General features: G+C 33.2%; 1 protein-coding gene across 2 annotated transcripts in view; it reads left to right on the forward strand.

Annotated features, from left to right (window-relative positions):
- LOC116847571 (fatty acid synthase-like) overlaps positions 1-12,315 on the forward strand; it is a 14,184-nt gene extending 1,869 nt beyond the window's left edge. Inside the window, exons 3-19 of one of the 2 annotated variants that reach the window (XM_032822681.1) lie at positions 107-338; positions 698-1,116; positions 1,357-1,650; positions 1,715-1,922; positions 2,014-2,174; positions 2,525-2,842; positions 2,924-3,399; positions 3,522-3,826; positions 3,913-4,314; positions 4,721-5,745; positions 5,907-6,148; positions 6,224-6,917; positions 7,047-7,878; positions 8,075-8,553; positions 10,624-10,878; positions 10,967-11,218; positions 11,299-12,315. In XM_032822681.1, the coding sequence (XP_032678572.1) occupies positions 107-338; positions 698-1,116; positions 1,357-1,650; positions 1,715-1,922; positions 2,014-2,174; positions 2,525-2,842; positions 2,924-3,399; positions 3,522-3,826; positions 3,913-4,314; positions 4,721-5,745; positions 5,907-6,148; positions 6,224-6,917; positions 7,047-7,878; positions 8,075-8,553; positions 10,624-10,878; positions 10,967-11,218; positions 11,299-11,478 (6,774 nt within the window). In that variant the 3' untranslated portion in view covers positions 11,479-12,315. Of the gene's footprint in view, positions 1-106; positions 339-410; positions 630-697; positions 1,117-1,356; positions 1,651-1,714; positions 1,923-2,013; positions 2,175-2,524; positions 2,843-2,923; positions 3,400-3,521; positions 3,827-3,912; positions 4,315-4,720; positions 5,746-5,906; positions 6,149-6,223; positions 6,918-7,046; positions 7,879-8,074; positions 8,554-10,623; positions 10,879-10,966; positions 11,219-11,298 lie in introns of those variants that run through there. The other variant, XM_032822682.1, reaches the window with a different exon arrangement.
- The last annotated feature ends 3,285 nt before the right edge of the window (positions 12,316-15,600 follow it).

Here is a 15,600-nt window from a genome sequence, read left to right on the forward strand (position 1 = left end):
TATATATATATATATATATATATATATATATATATATATATATATATAATATCATATACTTATGAATATAGATCATATAATTTCTTTCTCGTATTTATTATCATAGTTCGCTGGTCTCGGAGTATTGGGATGTAGCAAATTCATGCTAGCAAATCGGATTTCTCACTGGTTAGGTATAACAGGACCATCCTGCGTGATAGACACCGCCTGCAGTTCAACTCTCTACGATATAGAGATTGCTTACAGAAGTATCCGATCAGGAGAGTGTGATGCTATGATTGTTGCTGGCTCAAATATTTGTTTGAATCCTTTCATATCTTTGCAGTTTTCGCGACTTGGTATTTTACATTTTAGCACTTTAATTCGATTTTAAGACATAAAACATAAAACATAAAACACTTAACTCTAGAACACTAAATATAGATAAAATTTATTCAGATCAACTTTTCAAACGCTACCGTTCTTATAAACGTGTATTTTGTTTTTGGATTATAACTTTTTTTAACTTCAATGAATCGTAAAAACATTAACAGATTTATATTTCTCGATGTTTCCTATACTAATTAAGGAAAGAGAGGTTGAATTTAGGTCACTTTTTTGAATGTTATGAACAAATAAAAATGCCTTAGGTAAGATTGATCTATGTTTAGAGTTTCTGTAACTTTTTTATATTTAGAATTAAACATTTCGATTTCAGGTGTTTTATCGCTCGACGGTTTCTGCAAACCTTTTGACGTCTGTGCGAATGGTTACATGCGCAGTGAAGCAATTTCGGTTGTGTATCTCCAAAAAGCAAAAAACGCTAAAAGAATTTATGCGACTTTAGTTCATGCCAAAACGAATTGCGACGGATTTAAGGAACAAGGTATTACCTTCCCGTCGAGCGAAATGCAAAGACGTTTGATGCAAGAGTTTTACGAGGAATGCGACGTATCGCCGTCTTGCATTACTTACTTAGAAGCTCATGGAACTGGCACGAAAGTTGGTGATCCAGAAGAAGTTAATGCAATAGAGAAGATTTTCTGCAAAAATAGACGTAATCCTCTATTAATTGGTTCTATCAAGTCCAACTTAGGTCATTCTGAACCTTCTGCTGGTCTATGTCAAATTGCTAAGGTAGTAACAGTTACTAATAGTTAAGTATTATAATAATAGTTATCAGTAAACGTTGTTAATTCTGTTTTTTTGTCAATTTGAAGTACATAACTATAACTATATTTTTTCTATTTAAACTCCATAACTATAATAATAATTTTGTTTACATCATTCAAATAGCTTTTAAGTCTTTGAGTTAGCATTTTTTAGTTAAGCAATAACGGAAGCAAGATTTTTTTCTAAATAATTGTATTTGATAAGGTGATCATAGCTATGGAAACCGGCGTAATTCCACCAAACATAAATTTCACGAAAGAACGAACTGATATTGAAGCTTTCAAGAAAGGGACTATACGCGTAGTTACTGTCCCAACATTATGGGAGCCTACTTTTGTGGGTATAAATTCCTTCGGCTTTGGCGGAGCTAATGCTCATCTTCTGTTAGCACCCAATATAAAACAAAAGATCAACAATGGGTTACCAAAGGACAATCTACCAAGACTCATCGTTCTGTCTGGTCGTACTGAACAAGCAGTGGAGTCATTTTTACACGAGGTAGGTAAATATTGTATCAGACAAAGACAGTGACTTGTGTTCACGCGAAATACTTCCATTTTAGATTGAACATCAACCGATAGATGTTGAGTATGTTCGGCTTTTGCACAATATCTATGCTGATGAGATGCTAAACCATCCATACAGAGGATATACGATTGTCGAAGCTCAACCATCCGGCAATATAATAAATGAAATAGAGTATTATACGGGAACAAAAAAACCGATTTGTTTTGTATTTTCCGGTATTGGCTCCCAATGGCTGGGCATGGGTATTTTTCCTTTCTTTTATATATTTGGCAAAGTGACATTATTGATAAGTTGTTTTTATTATTCATGATTAAAATAAAATTTTTGTGGTAGGAGAAGCATTACTGCGGTTTCCTGCATTTTCTAAGACTGTAGAAAAATGTGATGAAATTTTAAAAGCACGTGGAATACATATTATCGAAATTTTAACGAGTAAACAGAAAACTACGTTTGACGATATATTGAACTCGATCGTAGGCATCACCGTGATGCAGGTAACAAATAATTTTCTCCAATAACTATTCCGCACATATTACAGATCAATATCGTGAAAAGGTACTACCTTGCGTATCATTTTAAAACTCATGTATTTTAAGAATTTCAAACCACATTTAAACATAAACCAAAATGTAACTAAAAAGAATTCATGAATGATACATTTATTAAATTGAGTCAGTTTTTATAGTACAAAATAAATAAAGTATGTAATGAGATATAGAAAAACCTTGGTGGCATCTCATTCTTTATTGAACATATAACATAATAAATTAAAAAAATGGCGATTACTTTTCTGCAAGTTTTACATGAGTTCACAAAAAATAATGGTTTAATATTTTTTTTCTAGCTTGGATTGATAGATCTCTTAATGTCTGTAAATATCGCGCCAGATTATGTTATCGGTTATTCAATCGGTGAACTCTGTTGTGGATACGTGGCAGGTGACTTCACGGTCGAACAAGTGATTTTATCCACTTATTATATAGGACTGGCGTTAAGTGAAATAAATGTAGTTGAATGCGCCATGGCGAATATTGATCTTGATTATAAAAGCGTAAAGGCCATATGTCCAGCAGATATCGAAGTAATCTGCAGCTATAATCCGAATGCTTGTTCCATCAGCGGGCCAACGGAATCAGTGAAAGCATTTACTACAAAATTACAGGTTCCTCTATTTTTGTCTGAACACAATGTGTTTCTTAGGTATAATATATTAAATAAATAGCACTGTATATTTATTTTACAGGCCAGCAAGGTTTTTACAAAGGAGGTTGTCTGCAGCAATATTCCTCTCCATAGTTCTTATGTTGTTATCGCAACAGCCAAGATTTTGGCTTACCTATATCAAACAATACCGCAAAAGATGATGCATTATCAAATATGGCACAAATTGTTTCACGACACAGAATTATCTTACGCAGAATACTTTACGAATAATTTAATGAGACCTGCTTTTTTCGAAGATGTCGCAAAAATGGTTCCAGAAGATGTGGTGATTGTGGAAGTTGCGCCGGATGGAATTCTACAGGGTGTTTTGAACGAAATATTCGATACTACAGTTATTACATTGGCTCAACGTGATCATGAAGATAACATCAAAGTATTTTTGCAAGGACTCGGTAAAATGTACAATTATGGCTTGCAGCCGCAATTAGCCAACCTATATCCGACTGTAGAATTTCCAGTTAGTCGTGGTACGCCGATGATTTCTCCATCGATCAAGTAAGTCGATTATATAACCTGTTAAGCTTCTAGGTCATAAAATATAGAGCGAGTCAATGTACAACAACTCGTGATTTCGTGTCGAAATATGTTGATATGTTTTTTATATCACTGTATTTCAGGTGGAAATATTCTGAAAACTGGCACGTAGCGTTATATTCTATCCAAAAACGAATCACTTCCGGAGAGAGAACAATTAATATTTTATTGAGCGACGAGGATTATGAATATATGAGCGGTCATGTAATCGATGGAAGAAATTTGTTGCCAGCTACGGGATATATTTTTTTAATTTGGGAAACAATTAGTATGTTAAAGGGACAATTACAATATAATATCCCTATAGTATTTGAAGATGTTAAATTTCTTCGGGCGACTCACATTCTGAGCCAAAGCAGTGTAGAGTTAACGTTAATAGTGCAGAGAGGTAAATTATGTTTGTTTAATAATTTCTGCATTAGGATTTTACGCGATGGAAATTTGTAATCTTTATCATGTATATGCGTATTGCAGCGAGCGGAATGTTTGAAATAATAGAAGGAAGTACTGTTGTCGTTACTGGCAGAGTGCGTGTATCTTCAGATCCGGCCAAGGAAAGGGTATCAATCGATTACTTACAAGAAAACGATAATGACGAGGAAGTAATGAAAACAAAAGATATTTATAAAGAATTGAAATTACGCGGATATCAGTACTCAGGCCTCTTTCGAGGATTAAGAAGCTCATCCACTACTGGCAGGCGGGGGCACATAGCTTGGTGGAATAACTGGGTGGCTTTCATGGATAATATGTTACAAATGCATATTCTGGGTACAGACACGAGAAGTCTTTACGTTCCGACTGGCATAAAAAAGTTGCTAATTGACCCGAAGTTACACATACAGCACATACAAAATATAACGACTGAAGATAAACGTAAGTTTTAAAGAGATATCCATTAAGATTTTTTTAGATGTAACTTCGGCTATGAACTTCTTTAAATATCTAATTTTTAATATACCTTTGTAATATGTGAATCCCCTGTTACACAGAGAGAACGATTTGTTGAATCAAATAAACGTTCCTTTGAAATAGTCCAAACAAATTATTTAACACAAGAAAAATATTTCTTTGGAATTAAGCCGCAAATAAATATTTTTGTTGCGTCAAGCAAAATTTTGTTTGATCAATCAATAAATTTATTTGGACTATTCCAAAGAAGTGTTTATTTGATTCAACCAAATCGTTTTCTCTGCGTACATTGAAATTTCGTTCGGATGAAATGCTAAAATTATAAGAGTTGAGTATCATGTTTTTAAATCTTCACGCTATCTACACGCAGAGCTAGCTGTACGTGTATATAAAGAGTTCAATACAATAACATCTGGTGGTATGGAGATCAGCGGTATCACGGCCACTCCTATATCTCGTCGGAAACCAACCGGACATCCTGTTCTCGAACAGTACAAATTCGTAGCTCATCGTGACGGAGCCGAGGTTTCTTTTGAGGACGGTATAATCCTATCAACACATCTTGTTCTGGAATATTACCAAATAACAAAAGTGAACATCATTGAGTTAATCGAACACGGTGACGATATAACAACAAAGCAATTAGTGTCCCCACTTTTTGTTAAAATCTTGAACAATTTACCGCTCATTCAATTTAATATCAGTCTGGTGACGAGAACCAATTGTCTCGATCGCGTTACACTTCCTCCAGAAATTACAGTATCACAAACAAAAAAGTTATCCAAGGATGACAATGCGATATTAATCACAGGTTATAATTTATTAACAAGTCGCAAGGACGAAACCTTGACAGAAATCTTGCAGGCATTAAAATCCGGCGGGTTTTTATTGTCACGGGGACAATCACTTACGAAGGAGGACATTGCGACTGCTGAAAGGTACAATCTAGCGGTAGTACTTGAGAAACACTCAGGAGACGAGCATATTACGCTCTTGAAGAAGAGAGTTCAGTCGACGAGTAAAACGGAAGTTATATCAGCAAACAATCACGAATTCTCTTGGCTGGAGAAACTTAAAGCAACTCTCAGCGCAGAGAACAAATTGACTCACACTACGAGAATAATTATAGTCGGAGAGAGAGATACCGAGTGCGGTTTATTGGGTCTTGTGAATTGTTTGAGAAGAGAACCAGGCGGCGAATTAATTAGAGGAGTGTTCATTCAGGACGAAAACGCACCGAGATTCTCACTGCACGATCCTTTATACGTGGAGCAACTTCAGATGGATCTTATTATAAACGTTTTACGCCCCGGAAAAGTTTGGGGATCGTACAGGCATCTTTTGTTAGCACCTTTAAAACCTAAACTCGTATATCATGCCTTCGCCAATCAAATGGTATGAATGCCTGTCGAATATATTCTTCGTTGCCTCCCTCGATAAAAGATAACCCTAAGATAATCCTGATAATCTTTAACAAATTGCCTAAAATTTATAATATATAATTCATAATATATAATTCATAATATATAATTACACAGAAATTGTAATGTTTTTAGGTTCGCGGTGATTTGAATTCGTTTCGCTGGATTCAAGGTTCGATTACCCCAGATTTTCAGCACAGAAGACTCGTTAATATAATTTACGCGTCCCTTAATTTCAAAGACGTAATGACAGCAATCGGTAAAATTAATATGGACAGCTTTATGTCACGTGGGCGATTAGAGGATTGCATGTTAGGTTTGGAGTATGTTGGTATCGATGAGAATGGACGCAGAGTAATGGGACTGTCCGAAAATAAGTACGTGACTGATAAGTCGTGTTAGTTTGGACGGAAAAAGTTATAGCATAATAACGATGTAATCTTTTTATTTAGGTGCATATCAAATAAACAAGTGGTCGATAAATATTTATCCTGGGAAATTCCGGACAAATGGACTCTGGAGGATGCCGCGACCATTCCCTGTGTTTACAGCACATGTTATTACGGATTGCACCTTAGTGAGCAGTTAAAGAAAGGCGAGAAGATACTTATTCACTCAGGTACTGGCGCTGTCGGCCAAGCAGCCATCAATATCGCGCTTCACGCAGGTTGCGAAATATTTGTCACTGTTGGCACTTTAGAAAAACGGAAGTTTATAAGAGATACTTTTCCGTCCATTTCGGAAGACCATATTGGAAATTCACGCGACACCAGCTTTGAGCAGATGATATACCAAAAGACTAATAGTCGTGGAGTTGACGTCGTATTGAATTCGTTAGCCGAGGATAAACTTCAGGCGTCTGTGCGTTGCCTCGCAAGAGGCGGGCGTTTCTTAGAAATCGGAAAATTTGATATGTTGACTAACAATACTTTGGATATGTCAATCTTCTCGAAAGGGATAAGATTTTACAGTGTTATGTTAGACAGAGTATTCTACATATCCCAAGAAGACAGACATTATTTACATGGAATACTAGCTGACGGTCTCGATAGTGGAGCCATTAAGCCAATTACTAGAAAAGTTTTCCAAAGGGATGAAGTAGAGTCTGCATTCAGATACATGGCTGCGGGAAAGCATATTGGGAAGGTAAGATGGTTGACAGATGCTATTATCGGTTTCATTTGTCATCGACATATACCAAATGGAAAAAAGAAGTTACAGTCTAAGCATAGTATAGTCATATGTTGTAGTATTGGTTTCATTTTACATTTTCAGATAATTGTAAAGGTACAGGAAGATGAGAAATTTACAGACGCACCTATTCTTGCTCTACCACGTTACTATTGCTTACCCAACAGGACATATATTATTTTAGGAGGATTGGGTGGTTTCGGTTTGGAGTTAGCTGATTGGTTAATCATTCGGGGTGCCAAGAACCTCGTGCTTATTTCACGCGCTGGAATACAGAATGGCTATCAGCGTATGAAGACTGAACAATGGAAAACTTACGGAGTGAAAGTATTTATCGCGGCGAACATTGATGCATCAGATGTCAAAGATTGCGAAAATATGTTGAAAACAGCAGAGAAACTGGCACCGATAGATGCCATATTCAATCTTGCTGTAGTACTGAATGATAAAATTTGTCAGAATCATACGATAGAAACATTTCAGGAGCCATTTAAAGCCAAAGCTTGGGCCACGAAGAACTTGGACCAATTGTCCAGAAAAATATGTTCTCAACTCCGACATTTTGTCGTCTTCTCTTCTGTATCGTGCGGTAGAGGCAATGCCGGGCAAAGCAATTACGGAATGGCAAATTCTATCATGGAACAAATTTGCGAAAAGAGATCACAGGAAGGTTTGCATGGACTGGCGATTCAATGGGGTGCGATTGGCGATGTCGGCATTGTAGCCGACATGCAGGACAATGACAAAGAAATGATCATCGGCGGTACACTACAGCAGAAAATAAGTTCCTGTATCGAAAAACTCGAGGAATTTCTGTTACAAGAGCAACCTATAGTGGCGAGTATGGTTGTGGCTGAGAAGCGTTTGGATGCTGTTAGTACGATCAATATTGTCGATACTGTTGCCAATATTATGGGTAAGTGAAAATTCAATCAAAATTGGATAAACTGGATAAACAGCTAAATTAACTATATTGCGTTACAATGTATGAATAATACTTACATATGTTTGTTTGTTGCATCTATGAGCTTTGTTAAAATATAACATCTAATTTATTCTATTAAAAATAATTAGTGTAAAACGAACGAAAATTTTGGATGTCTATGATATAGGTTTGAAAGACTTGAATGCTGTATCGAGTCATGCACGCTTGTCTGAAATTGGGATGGACTCAATGATGGCAGTTGAAATCAAGCAGACTTTAGAACGAGAATATGCGGTTTTTCTCACCGCCCACGATATTCGTAACCTCAATTTCACTAAACTTGCTGAAATGTTTGACCAAGAATCACGGAATGAAAAACTACGTTCCGATAAATTTAGGGATCCTAACGATTTGACTGGTCTAAAATTATTGGTCCGGGTGATAGGCAATGATAACTTAATACCCGACGTTTGTATAAATCTTCCAACAAAAGGCGATGCAGCGAAAAACGAGATATTCCTTTTGCCGGGAATCGAAGGTTGCGGAAATATTTTCAACATGTTGGCGCCAAAAATAGAAGCACCGGCAACGTGCTTACAATATGGAACTTATAATATTGGCAACAATTGTCACACAATAGCCGAAATTGCTGATTGTCTTTTAAAAGTATGGTATATTATTTTGTTTATAATTTATTTTAATTTTATTTAATTTAATTATTTTATTTATAATGTTTATAATTTTGTTTATTATTTAATTATAATTTTTCTCTTTATTTTATTTTTTATCAAATTTATTTTATTTATTTTATCTTATTAGAATTACATGTAATATATTTAGTTGCAAAAAGTTGGTTTGAATAGTTCTTTTTTATATATCTCAAGATGCATCTGACATTCAATTAAGTAAACTATCTTTTATAAGAATTACTTAAAAATAAATTCTCCCACATTGGACGTCACTACATGCCGAAGAGCGAAGAAATTTTTTAAAATCGTTTCGTAAATAAATGTGAAAATTCATATGCTTGGTTCTATATATTCAGGAATTAGTACACATTTCTTTCACCAGCGCATTCGTTTCTACGCATTCATATGTTGTGACTGTTAATTATTCGAAAGTGACGATGATATTTCCAAGCAGGTATGACATGTTGACAATAAAGAGGATTTATATGTTACGCGTAATCGACAAAGAATAATACAATTCAGTTTAATTGATAGTTTATTTCCCGCTATAGTACAGCTCAAGTCAGCGTCTTTATTTTAAGTGGTATCATGTTTTAATGTAAAATAGTTGACTTATATATATATATATATATATATATATATATATATATATATTGAATTATATTATTCTTTTGTTAATTGCTCCTAAGATATGCCCGAGCAAACATTGAATCTAGTGATTGTCTAATAATGACACAGAAAAGTTGGGTCTTACATCACTACTAGCTAGGAACGCTCACTTCTCTTAGTGGCTGTACTAGAAAAATTATCTAATAAATAAATACAAAAAAAACTTGTAATTATAATGGATACAGTTACTAGATAATTCTGATATCCAATTTCTATTTAGGATTTACCGATGATTTTCTATCTCGTTACTGTGTAATCTTTTTCATCTAGCCACTATCTATGTAATTGGTATAGTTACTAGATAGTCCTGACATTCAAAAGACTGAGTAGGAATATTTACCCAGTCACGAGTTAGTGACTGGCTAGAAAACTTATCTAGTCATTACTATCTAAGTCTTGAAATCTGCTCTACTAGATACATTTTTGCTTGGGTGAACGAATATCCCTCCTTATTGATTGAACGAAACGTTAACCTATCAAAATGCCATAGCTGCTTGGATATATCGTCGTCACTTTTTGGAATAAAACAGAACCACAAAAAATAAAAAAGTTTTTTTACCGAAAATGAAAACCACTATTTTTTATATATTTAGACTTATTGAAATCGAATATGACTTTTAAAATAATATATATAAAATAACACGTGAAGTTTTTGTTAATGTTTTTTTAAATGTTTTTATAATGTGCAAGAAAAGTTCAAAATTAAGTATTTCTTTATATTCTACATAGAACATGCACATTGTGATTAAATAGCTTAAAAACAATAATCATGTGTTGAAACATACAAAACTTTTAATAGATGAGATATTAAGTTATATCAATATGCCTAACCTCAGCCAGGATTTCTCGCAACATTTAAAATAATTAATAAAAAGGAATCAATTACTCAAGAGTATCGGGTTTGAGAATAAAAAATTCGCGTTAAAATACAAGGATACAGGATCGGTCTAAATGTGAAAAGTTGATTCGCTGCGCACGATTGTCGAAGGAAGATTTCGGACATATGTCTTACATGCTGGACAATTTTATCCTCCTACAATGAACTTTAATATTACATGTTTGTAATATTAAAATAACACATCCGTGATATTTACTATATCCGTGTTCGCTCCTCAATAGCCTTAAAATCTTTGTTAATTATTTTTATTTTTTATAGTCCTGTGTAACAGGACATCAACAGTCATGACATATAACTACGTAGAAATGGATGTCTTGTTGAAAATTTGTAGTAACGCTCGATCTGCAGAATGACTACAGAAAGCATGTTTGATTGATGTATAGCATGGCAAATAGTAATCACACCGAAACACATGATATTAAATAAAATATTTATTTAAATTTGTTTCTTTATATTTCATCGTCTTTTCTATGCTTTCAGCATGTGTTGGGAAAAATGAAGTCGAAAAAGAATTTTGTAATAGTCGCTTATTCATATGGAACTTTAATTGCCATTGAGTTAGCAAAAAGATTGGAAGAAATGAACTTCCAAGGCCGATTAGTGCTTATCGATGGCGCACCTGAGCAGATGAAGGCATTGACAAATCAACATATACCTTACACTACGATTGATGAACTTCAGAGTAATGTTCTCTTAGGTATAATGGATGTGTTAAATCCTGCTATCAGTGGAAAGGTATTTATTCCTACCAGTGTTAATTTTAAACGTTAATTTTAAACGTGATTTTCTTTGGCCAAAGTTAAATAAATTAATGACCTTGCAGCTTCTGTTGGAATTAAATAAATATACTAATTGGAACGATAAGTTGAATATGTTTATAAATTATCTTCCTTCGACATATGTAAAATTTTCAACTGATTGTTCAAAAGCTTTGTGTGTAACAATGTATAATCATATTCATGCTCTTCACGAATATGACGTGACACAAATACCCAAAATTGCATCCCCCATAATACTTCTAAAACCAACCATGCAATCGTTGCGTATACCTGATGAAGATTATGGTCTGCATAAGGTACTTGACATGACTGTCTTAAGAAGTAAACTGTATAACATAAGCTATAGAAAGATTTTAATTCACTAATGAATTTTCAGATTACTAAAGGAAACGTACAAGTCTATTGTGTGGAAGGTAATCATATTACGATTCTGGACAATGACAAAGTAGTAGCTGTGATCAATGGGCAACAAATTGAAGGTGTCAAAAAGAAACAGTCAAATATAATAGATGATAATAAAATAATATCTGTTGAAAGTAACCGTACTAGATCTTAGCAGGGTTGGGTAAGTTAACTTTTTTTTTAACTAAGTTAAGTTAAAGTTAATGGCTTTGAAAATTTAACTTAGTTAAGATTAAGTTAACTCGTAATGAAATTAATTGAATTAAAAGTTAAGTTAATAAAAAAAAGTAATTAAAAAGTTAAAAGTTAAATTTCATGACTTCATTCTATGTTTCATTTCATGACTTCATCGTTTCAGTTTTACAAAAGCGGAAAAAACAGATATACATCTTATTTGGAAACATGTTTTATTTACAGATACTTATTAAATTTAAGTAATAAAATTCTTTCGAAAGGACCCCGCACTAATCATATGAAAAAGTGGTTTTAGTCGAATTAACTGAAACTATGATATTTTGTAGCTTATGAGCTGATAAAAAATCTTCAACAAAAAGTATGAGAAAATGGATAGTTTTTTTCCTAGCGCCATTAGAAAGTTGCTATTTTAGGTCTAACCGAACCTTTATCTACAGTACACAGATTACTTTTTTAACTGTATAGGCATTTATATATAACCATACGTGTGTCAAAAATGAGCTGTCCTGCACTGAACAGCCTTTCGACGTCCTTTATGGCATGATTAACTTCAAGATAATTGAATTAAAAGTTAATAATTACCGATAAAATGTAACTAAGTTAAGTTAAAAGTTAAGAGTGTAAAATATAACTAAGTTAAGTTAAAGCCATTTAACTTTTTAACTTAACATTTAACTTTTTAACTAGTTATTATCCAATCCTGGATCTTAGAAATATTTGTTCCAACAGAAAATGGTAAAAAAACATATATTATTATTTTTTGCAAATATATTACAATTTTTTATGATTACAAGGATATTGTGGTTCGCATATTATTTATTCTTTTTTAGCTTTGGCAATTATGAAATAGTTAAATTACTAACAGCGATACATATAAAAAATAAATTTTGCGATCTCGTTAATCTCTTGATCTTTTTTCTATAATGAATAATAAACGAACGTTCTGATTTATATAGAAAGTTTATTACGTGATGAGATTTATATGTGCTTATATTTATAAGGGAGCTATATGTTCTTTCTTATCTTTTTTACTTAAAAACAAATTAAAATACAGTGTCTTTATTTTAAGAAGTATCATGTATATCATATAGCATCAATGTTAGAATATATATTAAAAAAAAATAATTTTGCACTTTTAGCAAAATCGTCGTTGCTATTGCATATTCGTAGTGACATAAAAAAAAATTAGTTGACATAATTAATTTTACAAATTATTCGTTATCAAAACAAAAATAGTTTCGTTACCAGGATAGAAAAAAATTGTTGAAAATTGTTGTATTTGTCTTAAGAATCACGTTAATTTGCTATTGATTCAAAATAATGTATTCTTAGTAAATTTATTTGCTATCGGAGCAAAATTGCAGCTGCTTATATAAATCCATCATGGTTCTTATAGTAAAATAATTTGTATTAGGACCTTGAATAAGTTCTCGCGTTTGATGAATGTTTCGTGAAAATTAATGCTTTATTTAAAAAAAATCGTAAAAAACATGTCACTGAAAGTATTGTCCATCGCTAGCCACTACTTTTTCCCATCTTTCTGGCAGCATTTGAATTCACGTCGGAAAAACGACACGTCTTTTGAGGCTATCCAAGAGTCGATCCATTTTTTGGCATCTTCATAAGAATGGAAGTGCTGCTTAGCTAGGCCATGTACCATCGATCGGAACAAGTGATAATCGGAAGGGGCAATGTCTGGTGAATACGGCGGGTGGGGTAGGACTTCCCATTTAAGCGTTTCCAAGTAGGTTTTCACCGGTTGTACAACATGTGGCCGAGCGTTGTCATGTTGCAAAATTACTTTGTCGTGTCTCTACTCGTATAGCAGCTGTTTTTCCTTCAATACTCGGCTCAAACGCATCAATTGTAGTCGATAGCGATCTCCCGTGATGGTTTCGTTCAGTTTGAGCAGCTCATAATAAACTACACCCAATTGATCCCACCAAATGCAGAGCAGAAGTTTCGAACCATGGATATTCGGCTTTGTCGACGATGTTGATGCATGGCCGGGTTTACCCCACAATCTTCTACGCTTAGGGTTATCGTAGTGTATCCACTTTTCATCGCCAGTCACGATACGATGCAAAAAATCTTTTCTTTTCTGCCATTGAAGCAGCTGTTCACACGTGAAAAGACGCCGTTCGACGTCTCTCGGCTTCAACTCGTACGGCACCCAATATCCTTGCTTTTGAATCATTCTTAATACTTTCAAACGTTTTGAAACTGTTGTGTGATCAACTCTTAATGATTCTGCAAGTTCAGCTAGCATTCTGACATGAGTCTTCATAAAGTAATGCCTCCAATTCTTCGTCTTCGAACTTTTTCGGTGCGCCAGAGCGTTCTTTATCTTCAACATCAAAATTATTATTTTTGAAGCGTCTAAACCAATCTCTGCATGTTGTTTCCGACAGAGCATGGTCGCAGTAAGTCTCAACAAGAATTCTGTGTGCTTCAGCTGCAGATTTTTTTTTAATAAAGTAGTGCAGTAAAATTCCCCGCAAATAGTCTTTTTTTGGCACGAAACTCGACATGTTTAACATTATGAAAAAAAAAGTTTTGTTTACACTTCGGCGAAATACACTGAATTTCAAGCTTGCTTATAGTACTTCCTTATAGATGCGTTACCATCTTAAACTACACGCACGCAGTTCTGGTAACGCCATATGTTGGAAAACAGCGAGAATTTATTTAAGGTCCTAATAGTTTCAGCAAATTATATCTAGCAAATAGTGATTAATATTCTTAGCAAATCTTTTTATTGTCCATATAATAATGAAAAGATTTGCTAGACCAGCAGAAAATTATTTTTCTCCGTGTACTAGAGATATTCCAAAGATGTCTCGATATCTCTGGGCTGTTCCTAGAATGTATTTGTGTTGTATAAGTAATTATTTCTATAACTTATGCAAATATTTCCAAGTAATAGACGAAAATCGCTTATGTCTAAGGAAAAATGTATAAATAATAATAAAAGAGATGTTTTGAAAAAAATAAACAAACCTCTTTCATTTGATGTTATATAAAAATCTGTTCAAAGAAAAGATATCTACTTGTAAAATATAGTTTTAGATATTTGTCTATTTATAATAAGTATGCATTTAATTGTTTGAATAAGACGAAGTGCACTTTTGTTGGCCAGACGTAGGTAAAAATGTAATAGCAAAAACAAAATAATACACAACTCGTACGTTCGTTTGAGTACATGTAGAATTCATTGGACTGAATAAAAAAGTTCTTTATAAAATACTATTAAAAAAAGCCGTCATATAATTACTAGGAAATTAATTAAAGAAAATTAGAAGAAAAAGTGCCACTTTATTTTTTTAAGAGATATTACACCAATATTTATATTTCTAGATATCTGGTTGCAATTCTGACATTTACTTGAGCAACAATAAATGTTATCTTTTTTCAAGAATTTTTTTCGAAACTCTGCTCCCGACATATTGTTTTAAGAATTGTTTTAAGAATATGCGCAACAAAGTATATGAAAATCGATGAAACTGTCTTTGACATTTTATGTTCATCGTTTCGTAAAACACATTTTTCGAGAAATTGCATTTAAAATTCGTAATATAAAATTTTTGTACACTAACTTGCTTTGTTGACTCAATTTATGCCTGAACCATAAAGTAAATCTTTTTCTTCTTCACATCGATTTTGTAAATCTTTCTGTTGCCGTCGTAGCTCATTTCGTGTGTATCTTTTCATAAAAAAGATGAAAGATGCTCTGTTTTACTAATATACAAAATCCTCAGCATTACTGACAATTAAATCCGACTAAATTCGATTTTACGATAATGTACATTATATTAAATACTTTTATTAAACTTTTTGGATTATAATTAAATAATAAAACAGCAATAGAAAATGTTATTTGCATGTTTAGTGCGCCACAAAAAATGGTGTGCTCATAATATCTCTTAAGATAAAAGTACCAATGCCTGGACACATTCTTAGCATGTATCTGGACATGCTTATTATTTTAGTTTTAAAATATTGAAATATTCAAACTTTCAATATATATATATATATATATATATATATATATATATATATATATATATATATATATATATAT

This window comes from Odontomachus brunneus, unplaced genomic scaffold (genome assembly GCF_010583005.1).
Source record: "Odontomachus brunneus isolate Ranch 3 - 2012 unplaced genomic scaffold, Obru_v1 Obru_scaffold_080, whole genome shotgun sequence".
Taxonomy (NCBI): domain Eukaryota; kingdom Metazoa; phylum Arthropoda; class Insecta; order Hymenoptera; family Formicidae; genus Odontomachus; species Odontomachus brunneus.